At 37.7% G+C, this 14,546-nt stretch overlaps 1 protein-coding gene across 14 annotated transcripts in view; it reads left to right on the plus strand.

Moving 5' to 3' along the window:
• Positions 1–12,566, plus strand: part of LOC126865502 (uncharacterized) — a 70,190-nt gene extending 57,624 nt beyond the window's left edge. For 10 of the 14 annotated variants that reach the window (XM_050618078.1, XM_050618087.1, XM_050618082.1 and 7 more), the window contains 7 exons: positions 5,928–6,245; positions 6,505–6,881; positions 7,162–7,437; positions 8,071–8,530; positions 8,813–10,761; positions 10,849–11,060; positions 11,223–12,566. In XM_050618078.1, coding sequence (XP_050474035.1) covers positions 5,928–6,245; positions 6,505–6,881; positions 7,162–7,437; positions 8,071–8,530; positions 8,813–10,761; positions 10,849–11,060; positions 11,223–11,928 — 4,298 coding nt within the window. In that variant the 3' untranslated portion in view covers positions 11,929–12,566. The remainder of the gene's footprint in view (positions 1–5,927; positions 6,246–6,504; positions 6,882–7,161; positions 7,438–8,070; positions 8,531–8,812; positions 10,762–10,848; positions 11,061–11,222) is intronic. The other 4 variants (XM_050618090.1, XM_050618092.1, XM_050618088.1 and 1 more) reach the window with 3 other exon arrangements.
• The last annotated feature ends 1,980 nt before the right edge of the window (positions 12,567–14,546 follow it).

Here is a 14,546-nt window from a genome sequence, read left to right on the forward strand (position 1 = left end):
TGCAGTTCCAAATTTTGTGTGGTCCACGGCAAATTGGACAGAGCGACGGCGATTGGAACGTGGCAAATGCCTGTCCACATGGTTGGCGTGTCGTTCTTGCCGGTTCGATGACCTGACAGCGATCGTTCAAAAACTTTAGGAAGTCTTTGAACGTGGGGAATGGTGTGGATTTTGTCTTGTCCTTCCATATTAAATTGGTTTCCCGGTCTAACTTAGAGGTACATAGGTATAACAGCAAGGCATCTAAATTATCGCGGAAAAATGTAACATGAAGTAGGAGTTGTAAAATAAAAGTGTAAAACCAGTCGTTTGTTAATTAATGTTAATTAAGCATTTCACATTAGAACTATCTAATCTATCCAAGTGATGAGTTTCACGTTTCTTTTTCTACGATTGCTCAAAACATGTAGGAGCTTTTAGAATTGAAGTCATACACGTTTATTTTATTCTCGTTGGGTATCACTTTAATCAATGTGATTCAAGTATAGCGTAACTAAGTACACACATTGGTACACGCAAGTTTATAATTCTTACGTTTATATTTTTCATCGCCTTTCTTTCGATAATCTGACTACTTGAAAATCATGACAATTATTAATTCTGTGGGTAATAAACTGCAGTTTGTTCCACTTAGCTTATACGCGCTTAAAGACATTCGTTTAAGCCAGGTTAATCGTGCTTTCTTTCTCCGCTTAATCCCCAGTCACAATGAGTAAACGGGTAATATTCCGTGTTTGCTATTCGCATAATACACACGCACGCGTGCACGGTCGGAATCAAAGAGAATATTTTATTAATACACACAGTCGCTGCTGCATGCACATTGGGGACACGTGTAATAATACTTATTTGTTGGTTTAACCCATTACCTGACCCTTACATGCTTGTTCACGGACATTTGAATCATCGATACATACCGCTTCGCTGTTACGAAACAGAAAAAGATTGGACGCGTTGTTTCGTATATTTATTTCGAGAATTCAGCGCCTTCTTTCGTTTCGCATATCGTAGGAAATTTTTGTAACATTTCATTCGGTCATCGACACGCTATCGTTTTTTTTTTTTAGGTTTCTCCGGTTTTCGTCGATTAATTTTCTAGCAATTTTCAAGTCCCTTGATTTCCCTACTATCTTTATATCGATTTCCTGTAATCTTCTACACCAATTCTCCCGTTGCTTTACGATAATTGCAAATTATTAATTCCATCTCGTTGGACGTTCTTCTATTCTACTTGAATTGCCACGAGTCCTGTTCAATTCTCTATATTCTACTTAAGTTCTCAACGCAATCACACGGATACAATGTATACAGAAATTATCTAGCATTTATCTTATCAACGTGATCCATTTCCATAAGCGTGGCTGAGAAAAACCCCGCATAATAAATTTCGACCGAAAACCATCGATCGGTATAAAGAGAAGCGAGAATTACACGCATGGCCAGAACTAAAGGCGGATAAATGAAATGGAGAGGAAGGGTTGCAGGAAGGGGAAAGGTGTATGGGATTCTCTCGTGATACCCTTTCTGAAATATTCAAGGTATACTCGTCGACTGTTTCGAGCCAGCTTAATTAGCACGTAGCTAATGTCTCTCCCTTACGAGTGATATCTTTTTCTTTCCTTTTTCTGTTCTTCGCTTTTCCCCCATTTCTCTCTCTCCCTCTCTCTTTTTGTTATCTTTCGATTTATCGTTTGAACAAGCTCAACGACATTCTTCCGATTGCAGCCTTTGTTTCGCGTCCTTGAATGCCACGACACAGCGAGGAAATGTAGCTTTGCGCAAAATGTCAAGTATCCAGGTGTTCTGTGTCCGTTTTATAAGCATTATTTTATCGTATGATTTAATAGAGTTTCATGACGTCGAATTATAATTTTATTCTGTACGTGGCAGAATGAATGCTTGTTAGAACTGCGCGATCGTTTCAAGAAAAACTATTTGAAATTAAAGCGCGTTCGTGCATCAATCTTTCGTATTATTTTTCCGTGAAATGAAAGTAATTCTTGTTAAAAGTATTCGTGTAGCAACATCAATTGCGTACGTGGACAGTGAGATTAAGAAATATACAGAGAGCGAAGTTGTAAGGGCGAACGAACGCATCTAACAGAAGGGAAGCTTACGCTGGTATTCGAGCTCCTTGAAGACTCACAACAGATCTCGTATCAATCGTTGATGCGTGATAAAAGTGTACAAGAAAATTGATAGATTTAGAAGAACTTGATTTATCGATGTAATGAATAATCTAATCGTTCATCTGATATATATATATCCAATCATTTATTTCTCGTTAAAAGGCTGATAATTAAAATCGTGTAAAAGTACAACATAATACGCCATCGACATCGGATTATAATTATCGACGATTTTTCAATCGTTCAAAGTGATCCGCGAGCTTTCGTTATATCAAACTACGATGATACACGCACTAATCTCTAGAGGCCTGTCATACGGTATACTCGTGTCTTTCGAAACACGGAGAAAATTACTGTTGACGCAGGACTACCGATGGTGTATACTGTATCAAACCGGATATAGCGAAGAGAAGCGGAAGGGACACAGTAGCCAACGCGCGAGAGGAAGAATTGTCTACCGAGCAATCATATAAACGCCATACGAGAATATTCGCGACACTGATTGGCAGCTATTCCCCTGTGCCAGAGAAATTGCTTCTCATAATTTAGCTATTGCATACGATCCGATGGCTAATTTTACGAAGCTCGGATAGAATTGATCGGATAATTGCCTCGGAACGTCGTTAAAAATTTGTCGAATTAAATCATTGTTATTTTTGTTGTTGTTTGTTTATTCGTTAAGTGGATTAGAAATTTTCGTTTGTTAAGGTAGAAATCCTTTTTATTCAGAGTCTTCTCTGAATAATTGATAGTAAGAAATTCTCAGTTATTTAAATGAAACGACGATGGGGTTTTTTTTATGTAAATTATTACTTATTATGTATATACTCTATATACCGAATATTATTTTTTTGATAGATGGGTATATTTCATATAACCATTAGTCTGTTTTAATTGATTAATTTGTTTAAATCGTTCAGTTTTTGTCTGCCTTGCACGATGATATCGTTTAATAATTACAATATTGTGTCTGTTTTAGTGAAATCAAGATATTTTCATATATTCGTACCTGATATATTTATTATTCGATTAATTACATGAAGATTGAAAAAGGATATAATTGGAAAAATATATTTTTTGTTACATAGGAAGAAAGCAATAGATTTACACGATACGCTACGATGAAGTGACATTCGCAAGTAATAAGAGGAAACATATAAGTAAAACAATATTGAGGGTTGTAAATTAGCTTATTAACGTAGCTTTAATTGTCTGTCATATCAAACTCTGTTAATTTATTTGATTGATGTACATAACACAAAACTAACGGAACTCGCGCTCGACCGCGATACTAGAAATTAATAATTATCGCAAATGCTTGTGTCATTCACAGATTGATTAATTACATCACGTCCGCAACGTGAAAATATATCCACTTAACAAATAAATGACACCAAGGTTAAATGTTTCAGATCATTATCAAATCATTATGTACTTTGTAAACGTAAATTAATTTAAACGATGATCGACATACGTTTCGAATGGCCATTATATTGATTACCTTTTTGCTTTGTTTATGTTTAACGTTATACGAAATAGCAGTTTCTTTCGAGTTCAAATAATTTCTTCCATGGTACGTTTCTCGGCGAAGAAATATACATAGAAACATACAAAAACATACTATTCCATATGTAATCTCGAATTAGTATTCACGTATCGGTGTCAATGATTTTTCAAATACATATAAAAATTCGAATATCATAAACCTTACACAATGATGTAAACTCAAAATATTATATCAAATAACATAAAACATTTCTTCTTTTTCTTTTTTTTTTTTTTGAAAAAACAACGTCGCTAGAATAAACTGACAAATGAAACAAATTTTATTGCTAAAATTTTGTATTAACATATTGATGTAAATATCGTATTAGCCATTGTACGCTGGAATTTCCAAACTATCAATTTATACTTGTTACGGAATAAATAAAAGGTGGCATAAGTAAGTGGCAATGGGAATCAGAGAATTAACCCTTAAAAACTGAAAAGTATGAAATTTAGCTGCTGACCGATTTTTACAAGCCCGCTGTATCTCTTTCAGCGACTATACTTAAGCAAATGAGCCCGACAATAATAGCCGTGGAAAGAATAAACTTAAATTTTTCACCTGGCACCCAACCCGTTCCTGGATAAAACCATCAAAGCGATTTTACCATGTCTCCCGCCTCTACGTCAATGTTTGCGAGGCCGCGGGCGAGAGAGAACTTTTTAATTGGCTACCCTTAATTAGTTAACCAGCAAAGTCTCGGTAATTATTCTGTTTCTCGCTCCGTTTCCGTGCGGCCCGACTGCCCGTCCTCCTCCCATCCGACCTGCTGCTGCTTCATCGCTTTTTCCTCATCCCTCTACACATTCGCAGCCTCCTCCCTTCGTGTTTTCGCTGCGAGTTCTTGCTTCTACGCTCTGCAGTCCGACAGAGTTGAGCACCATCCCGTATCAAGCGATCGTACCGCTGCTATTTGCACAACTTCATCGCGAACGGAATGTCAAAATATAGAATGTCGCGTCAGGAAAATGATAAAAAGCTTTCGTTCGAAGGATCATCGAAGTAAAGGGCTGGTAGATTGTTAGTGAATTTCCGAATTCGGCTACAGGCTTGCAGCTTTCATTTTGGTTTAGATCTTGCGAGCCTTTTTAGGTTTAGCTTGGACAACGTCCTTTTTTTCTTTTTCTCTTCTTTTAATCAATTTGTATGGGAACTAAATGAATAAGAGGATGGAGATTGGTCGATTGATAGTCGACTTTTGGATACTCTTAACTTACAATATCGTACGAGAGACGTGATACACCATTCAGGCTACAAACACCTACTAATTTTCTTGACCGCATTCGAACGTGCAGATACATTTTCTTGAAAAATATTAGAAAGCTACCCTTAAAAATGTCTTCAGAAAGAATATTAAGCGTTGTCGATAAATATTTTAGATATAGTGACAGTAACGATATTTTACTTCCTCTATGAAAACGTTGTAAACGACTGGTTATCGAAGATGATCAATTGGTAGTAATTATTCATCAGACATTTTGTAAAATAAAATTAATTGTATCTTATACATGCATTTACATATCAAAAGACGTGTGCGATTTGCACAGCTTCGAACGCTCAGCTAAACCGTGAAATAGTTCGACGTGTGGCAGACCTTGTTGTTCTTTATGGTACGCGCTATCTGAACTTAAAGCGTAAAGCAAGGGGATAAACTTGGAGCTTTGTGTATTTAAATCTAGATCGAAAAACATATCTTTAATCTTTGCACTCGAGAGCATTATTACTATTGGATAACCTGATAGATGCGACGATGTGCGATAGATCGATATTTAGCTTTTGGATTTAAGTCTTCAGATCTAGGATTAGATTTCTTGATGTTGTTAAAACATGTAACTTCGTTGTTGTTGTTGAGTCACTAAGTTTTAGTGTATTCAATTTTAATCTGTATTCTATATTTTGATAGCCTATCACATAGAACACACGATACTCTAACATGTAGTAACTTAATCCAAACTTATATCTTATTTATGGTACAACGGTACTAATTGAAATAGTGTGAAGAAAGATGTGTTTTAAGGAGTACACTGGAAATCTGGAATATATTAATAAATGCATTAACATGAAAAAGTTACTCTAATTTCATCCTTCTCAAAGTCTTCGTTTAATCTTCAAATGTAGCTTTGAAAAAAGTCCGATGTAACTTGCCCTTTCCTAACATAAGAATTAATACCGATATTACAGTCGTTGTTGAAAATTTTCACATCATCTTGATCGTATTATTACAAAGATACATATATTTTTCCTTGTTTCAGAAGGTGGCAGACAAATCGGTCCGCACGCCTGCACAGTTTGTCAAAACATCGTGGAAGGAAATACGCAGAGCAGAGCATTGCCACGAAGTCAAGCGTCACAGTATGGACTACGAGAAGATCAAGTAGCACCTGGTGCACGCGTGTGCAATACCTGTAGATGCAAGGCCGTCAGAGGACGGTACACTGCGTGCCCATTGCCCGGTTGCCCAAATCTGAACAACGCTAGCTCGAAAACGAGGGTGAAGAGGTTGCGAGCTTTACCTGCCAAATGGCTCGATTTACCTGCTGAAATTCGCGATCCAATTATTCAAGAGTTTCGTAAGTATCATATGTATTTCCTTTCAATAGTTAGATAAAAAAATGATTCGATAGAGAAAGTTTATTTTACGAAATAGATATCCAAATTCAAATTTTCCAATAAAAAATATTAATTTCAAAGGAAATTGCATAAAACATATACCAAAATTGGAAGTTTACAGTAATAAATATTTATATTATAAATTAAGGGTAGAATAGATTTATATTTCAAAAATATTTATCAATGATATTTATTATTTTGTGATATTTCGTTTTCCAGAAATACCAAGTAGCGCGACGAAATGTTGCTCGGCCTGTTTCAATCGTATATCTCGTCGATTGGCACCGCATCTAACCGGTGGTACTGAAGTGCCCGAGGGCTCAGCCGATTCCCTTGCTCGACAATGGACGGATGAGGAACTGGAACAACTAAGGAGAGCCCTTCGAGAGCACGGTACCAACTGGGTGAAGGTTGCCGAGCAAATATCTGGAAAGACGAACCATCAATGCAAAAATTATTATTTTGCCTATCGAAAGAAGCTAAGTTTAGACCAGGTTGTAGCAGAATATTATCAGTCATTGGGCGAAGAGAGAAGACCTTGTTTAACGGACGAAGAAGAAAGTGGTAGCAGTACGAGTAGCTGTGACGAGTTGGCGGTAAGCTGTTAATTAGTTTCCTTGAAAGAATATTTATAACGATTTTATACAGAAAAGTACATTTTGATGAAGATAAACTATATTTAATAATATTGAATGAAACTGTACTTTAAAGTTGCATCACAAGAGTTAAAGAAAAATTTTGTAATTTTATTAAACAATGTGCAATTTCCTCTTTCCACAAATTAAATTAAATTATATAAAATTATATCTATAATAATACAAATCTTTGTAGCAATAAAGAAGAAATAAATTCATTATTTTAAAATTTTTTATTTAGGTCCATGATTCGAGCGATACAGCCAGTGCAGGTAGTCCAGCGAACAATTTGTCCAGTGGAACACCAGGTACACCGGGTGCCACGGCATCCTCGAATCTGCCAATATCCTATTCGCGATCGACAGACCAGAAGCTTGGTGACAAGTTAGTAGCGGATATCGCTGTGGTATCATTGGTACCTCCGGTGAGCATAGGCCCATCGCAACAGTCTTCCACCAGTGGAAGTAGCAATGCTGCTTCGGCTGGCACTAGAGAAGATTATGATAGTTCTGCCACGGTAAGACCAAGTTTTAATTCGCTTGATGGTTAAAGAGGAAATACTAGAGTAAATTATGTAGCTTGTATGCGTTATGTAGCATTCATAAGAGAGAACATTTTAATTGATTGATATTTAGATCAAGCTGATTATTGATATTCGTAGCGAACAAAAGTTTTACTAATTAATTTTCTTTTTATTATCTTATTTTCCTTAAATACATTTAGTTTTCATTTTTCTTCTCATATATTTTTAGGTATTACTTTATATTTTATAAGATTTTTGTATTTTTATTGATTTATTTTAATCAGAATTAATCAAAATTATTTTAATCAATATTTAAATCAAAATTATAATAATAATTTTTATAATTTATTTCTAATAGATTATAATTTTCTTTCGATGTATTATTCTGTACATTGAACATTTCATAGTTTTATAGAACTACTGAAACAATTAATCTTACATAATTCAATAAAATTATACCATCAAACTATATACCTGAAAAATAAATTGCATTATCCTACAGCATTAAATGAGTTAAAATGATCTCAATGCTATTTTAGTTCTGTTTTCCTTGTTTTCATAATTAAATATGGAAAGAAGTTTGTCACTTGATAGGGCCGTCTGATAGAGGTTCGCTGATTGTTTCAGGAGACAGCGGACGAAGGTCAGGGAGGTACCGATCTAGAAAATAACAGCGTAGTCGTTACGTTAACAACTGCCAATAATTCCACGACGCTGCAACAACAGCACCAGCAGTCGCATCAACAGGTGCCACCACCTTCACACTCACCACCATCCACTACCAGCAACTCCAATCCTCTCACCGTGAAGGATCTTATGCTTGGCGTTATTGAGATGCAACTGAAACGTAATCCTAACAGTCCAGCTGGTACCGGTGGTTCGTCGATACCAGTCAACTCTGGAACACCAACGATATCGAGTATATTAAAAACGGATCATAGGAACGATATCACCTTTGTAAGAGAATATAAACCGTCGGTCACTATGGCAAACGCTAGTATGCCAAGGGACTCGAATTTGGCTACTTTGTCGGTGGTATCTGGTCCTCACCATGGACACCGATCTGCTCCTAGTCCTCAGCAAATTGGTAAGTATTCTTCCTTTTCTTTTTCGTTATGAACGAGTATTTTACCAGTTGTCTTCATTTACTTATCTGTCGTTTGAATTTTCTAATTGTTATACATTTTTATATTCAATTTTTATAAACTATCTAAAAGAAGGAGTTGAAATCTTATATCTACGTTTGTAATCTGTAATCCTATTATCTTATATTCTTGTGATTTATACAACTTTAATTATTAAATTTTGTAATTATATAATTATTTTCATTACTACAGAAAATAATCGTATACGAAAATTCCTTTATTAGGTCAAATGCAAGCAACTATTACTCCCTGTCCACCGGCGCCATCGAGCAGTCAGTCATCGACATCGGATATACTTCCAAAGGAAGGATTAGTCGTGATGCAAGTACAACAGGCACTACGGGAAAGCACCGAGGGCACCCTAGATCTGAGTATCAAGAAACCAAGGCAGCAACAAGAATACAATCATTCCCTACAAACGCTTCACAAACCACCAACCGTTACACTCTACCGGCCAGAACCTCCACCAGGAGCTTACTATCATCCTCACGCTCACCCAGAACAAGGACGCGGCGCGAAAAGTCCTCTGGTATATGCGTCGTCACCACGACCTCAAGCACCTCTTACACCTAAGATGAATAAAGTCTCGGTCCCACCGCCGCATCCTAAATTATCACCCAAGTTGGGCGCGATAGGGACAACGAGCCACAAAAGTGGTTCCATTACACATGGTACTCCAGTGTCCACTGCACGTTACGAGGGTCTTCTTAGACAAATGACTCCTCCAGGAAACCCTGGTAACGCCTCTGGAACGCCCAGCGTGCCCAGTGGCGCCAATGCAGTGAACGCTCCCAGCAATCAAGGACCTAAAGAAACGGGATCCATAACTCAAGGGACACCTGTTCATCCTTTCGCGGTGGATAAGCGCGCGCCAATGTACGATTATCACCGCACCATTAGACACTCACCTGTAACGACCGGCAATATTCCTGGCCAAGGTCAGGCCCAACCCGGAACGGCAGCAGTGGTAGTGACCCATAGCAATCAGTATAATTCTTATTCGGGACGACCACCTCCTAGTTACAGCATGGAACAACAGCTATCTTCGAGACAGATAATCATGAACGATTACATAACCAGTCAACAGATGCATGCGCGTAGTCGAAGCGTTGGTACGTCTGAAGGTAGTAGTAAAAACGAAGCACCATCTACGTTGTACTATACCAGCACACCTCCGCCACAGACCCACACGCAGCCTCGACAGGGTGTGATACAGAGGCATAACCCACAAAAACAGATCCATTTTCCGCCGCCACCGGGACTGGAGGCGTTCTCCAGTTTGGTGGATGTTGCTGTACAACAACCAAGTCTTCCGGTTCCCCATCCTCATGGACATCCTGCATCTGGTACCAGCAGTCACGAAGGTCTTGGTAAGACCATGGCAGATAGATTGTTGGCTGATCGTTATGGGGATAAGCATCGTCTAGCCATGCATCAAGATCATAGAATGACTGTAGCTCATCATCATCAGCGTGACAGAGAAAGAGAACGAGATCTGGTTCACTTGCGCGAGAAGGAAGAATATAGACTACAAAGAGAGAAAGAAATTCAACAGGAACACAGATTGGCTCAGCAGAGGGAGAAAGATGTGCAACATGCTGAACACAGGCTATCGATACAGCAACGAGAGAAAGATATGCAGCATACTGAACACCGTCTTGCCGTCCATCAACAAAGAGAGAAAGAGATTCATCAGCAAATGGCAGCAGCTGCTGCTCAACGTGAGAAAGAACATCAAGAGCATCGTTTGGCTGTGCAACAGCAAAGGGAGAGAGATTTGGTACATTTACAGCAGCAACAGCAACAGCAACAGCAGCAGCTACAACAGCATATTCAACAACAACAGAGGATGGAAGCTGAAAGACGACACATGGCTCAGCTGTACAGAGATCAACAGCAGCAACAGCTTGATAGGGACAGCAGATTAATAAGTACTGGGTTTACTCAATCCTCGAGACTTCAGCAACCACAACAATCCCAACAACAACAACAACAACAACAGCAATCATCCTCTAGACAAAACCAGTCCTCCAATCAGCAGCAAAACGAGTCAGCATCTACGTTAACTGCTGCCAGTTTGATAGATGCTATTATAACACACCAAATTAATCAGAGTGTCGAGAACACTGGTGGAAATTCTCAACCGCAGCGACCTGGTGATCGTCTTTTCCAGGTAACTGAAAATTTGTTGTGTTAATTTTTGCGTGATGTAATTTCATTTATCAAGTGTTCCTGTAGGTAAATGTGTTTTATATAATAGAAAACTTTTCAGGGATTTCACCGGGAAGCCCCAGTAGAACCAAATGGGATGGCTCATAGTCCTGCCGGCGAGGGGAATGGTGGCAACAACGGAGCTGGGAGCGCAGGTGGCACTGGAAGTGGAAATAAACCGATCACTCTTGGAGAACACGTTGACCATATTGTTTCTAAAGATTATGGTCCACCACATTCCTCATATCGATCGTACAGCGGGTAAGTTTCGAATGTAGTTTACTATATTTTTCATAACTCGTTACTCTAATTCCTTCAAATAAATATTATATACCGTTTACGTAAATAAAATTATATAAATAAAAATAAGGAAAGATAACTATTATGCAGATTCTTATTATAAAATGTTTCCTGATCAAATAGGTATCAAATCTCGGAAGATCAGTGGAAGAGGCGAAAAACTAGCGAACCCGATTCCGTTAAAGCCGGAGACGAGCGTCAGATAATTCGAGTCACGCAGCAACAATCACAACAGCAGCAGCAACAGCAACAGCAGCAACAGCAGCATCAACATCAACACCAACACCAACACCAGCATCAGCAACCAGCATCGTCAGTAGGAAAACAATTCCACTCGGTCGAACCAGTTTCGCCACCAGAACCAGGTACCAATCATTACGGTCGTCGCCTGTATGAAACAACCACTGCCACATCAACTTCCGGAACTCCTTCCAATAAGCCGCACCTTTCACCTTTGGATTACGTTAAGAACAAGATCGTTGAAGTGATGCGTACATCAGAGGACGACAAAGGAGGTAGCGTAGCTGACAGAAACGGAGGAAACGTAACGAGCGGAGAAAAGGACGACAAAATCGGAGGGAACGTGGAAAGCCCCTCGAGTGGAGAAATGATGGTCGACGAGACTCCGAATCAAACTCCTCAACCACCAGCACCGGCACCCACTACCACCTTTTATCCATTCAGCGCTTTAGGCGTTCACACTGGCCCGCCGCCAGCGCCACCACCCCCGACTTCCGGATCAGCCTCTGTGACAAAATCTGAGCAAATGCAAGCCGAGCCGGCACCATTGCTTTCTGCGCAGTACGAACCACTTTCTGACGAGGATTGATAGTCTAATAATTTAGGAACGTGTACAGCAATCTGTACTGATCGACGCTCTGAGAATATTCTTAGGGTATTTATGTGGTTTGTTTATCCTGGATGAAAATCATGTCCAGAGTTTGATGATGAATGTTGAATATCTGACAATTACCAATATCTTTTCTCGGGCGTTAGCCACTGCGTTCTAACTGGTCGTGTCCAATAGTTCTTCTCAAATGATAAACAAGTCAAAGGACCTTTTCTCTTATTTCGTTCCGTTTCGTTCCGTTTTTTCATTTCCATTCTCTTTTTTTCTTTTCCTTTTTTTTAACATGAACTCTATCATATTCCGCAAATAGAGATTATAGTACGATGTTTTTATATATATGAATAGAGTTTATTTTATAAATTTCATATTCCGTCAGTGTATTCTTTTAGTCGAGGATCGTTTCCGTACTCTCTGTGTACATGTAAATGCGGTTGTTTTACGGAAACGTTATTATTTTTTTAATACTCGTCCCAACGCACGAGAAACGATAACAGCGTAATTTTAATTAATAATTGATATTTTTTTACGCATTACTTATTCTCCGCGCTAATCTGTACGTAAACGTTGTGTATAATTATCAGCTAGATTAAATATAATTATTTCTGTTTTCACCGCCACTTCTTTTTGTTTTTTATAAAAACGCTATGATTTTTTTATGATATCATTCGCTTCTAACTTATACTAGTTACTTATACAAAACGAGGATTTTTTAATTTCAAAACGGCACAGAGGAATCTATACAGATGTAAAATTATTAAATCTTCTGTAATACACATATCGTCGTGATATTTAATTTTTTTATTGAATTTGAAAAAAATATAAGAATAGTGTGTAGTGAAATTTTGGCCAAAAGCGAAAATTGTTTTTAATGCTCATAAAAGCTTTTGAGTAGTGTTCAGTCGTCTTTCTACACGTAATTTTGCGTCTAATTATAGAAAGAAAGTGTGCATCGTACGCAAGTATTCGATCCTTTCCAGAACAAGACTATCAACAAAGATTAAGCGAATAGAATCGACCTGTAGAACGTCCAGGCTAGCCCAAGTTCACAATGGAGACGCTTTTTTGTACATAATGAATGATATATAATCGTTAAACGACGATACAACGTTAGAAAGGCATACGTGTTTTTATTTGGAATGAATCTGTGATGTGTTTGGGAGTATAAAAAAATAGCTTCATCTGTTAATACCAGTGCGAAGAGATCGTAGCCTCAAATTTTGACGAAAAGTCAATATGGCGGACGTGTAAGGACATATAAAATGCATCCTCGCACAGGTTAACGGTGTACTGTCTTATCGAGATCATATTTAAATGTTCTCTTCTTGGTGAAGTGGGTTTTAAACAAAACAACAAAAAAAGTGTAATTCTAAGTGTTGTACATAGTACACAATATTAATTTCTAAGTTGAACAAGTAGGTATATGATGGCTAGTTTAATCGTATGCTATATTGTAAGAATCTAGATTTAGCGTAAGTGATGTAGCTAGCATTTAGGGATTAGACGCCATGAACTGACTAGGGAAGGAACTTCCCGAACTACTTCTCTTATTAATAATAAAAAGAAGAAGAAGAAGAAAGAAAGAAAGAAAACGTATACAGGCGATTATAAATGATCAATGGGAAGAATGATCATCCGTCACATGCAAGCGAATGGATGTGAATTTTATTTTATTTGATTGAAATTATAGAACCTGTACGCTCTGACTATCAAACAAACAAGAAAAATACATTACGCAGTTATACACGTTGCAAAACACAAGTTACATTTTCACTTACTCAAATAAATACATATACATGCATACATACATCGGTGAAGACACGTGTAACACATAAAAAATTTTTATATAGCCTAATTTTATATTTGTATGCAAACGTAAGTTGAACCGTGCGGTCTGCTCCTTCATTTAGTCACGCGACACTCGAAACAAGAACCTTAGTCCCCTTGTCATAAGAAAAATATTGCTTTTTATTGCAAATATCTCCTGCACGGGAAATCACTTCTACCAAACGAGTATATATACATATATGTATACATACATACATAACACACATACGTATGTATGTATGTATGTATGTATATGCTTATTATATACATACATTTAATATATATGTATATTCCTTCGTACTTTATTTCTTTACACACTTTTTTATAATCAAGCTCATGAAAGCTCTCGAGAAAAAAAAGCATTCAGTCGGATAATGCGAGTGCCTCTATACATTTGTGCGAACTATTTTTACCAAAATGTAAACATAGATTTCGTTGTCTCTACATTGTGGGTCGCGGTAACATCATCTTCGTTTCGCTTTATATGTTTACATCGTTTTGTTTCCGCGAGGATCATATCGGAGGAGTATCCAATATTATATGTACATACTGCACACGCGTGAAATATTTGTTCGATAGAGAATGTTCGAACTATAACGTCGGTGAAATAGAGTTCGTTTGCATCTATATATATATATATATAGATGATATATATATATATGTATGTGTGTATGTATGTATGTATGTATGTATGTTGCGACACATGATCGTTTCAGTGAAGCAGACAATGTCCAAAAAGGGAAAAAATGGAACAGATGTCTCGAGACCAATGT

The sequence above is a fragment of the Bombus huntii genome, chromosome 5 (genome assembly GCF_024542735.1).
Source record: "Bombus huntii isolate Logan2020A chromosome 5, iyBomHunt1.1, whole genome shotgun sequence".
Classification (NCBI taxonomy): Eukaryota; Metazoa; Arthropoda; class Insecta; order Hymenoptera; family Apidae; genus Bombus; species Bombus huntii.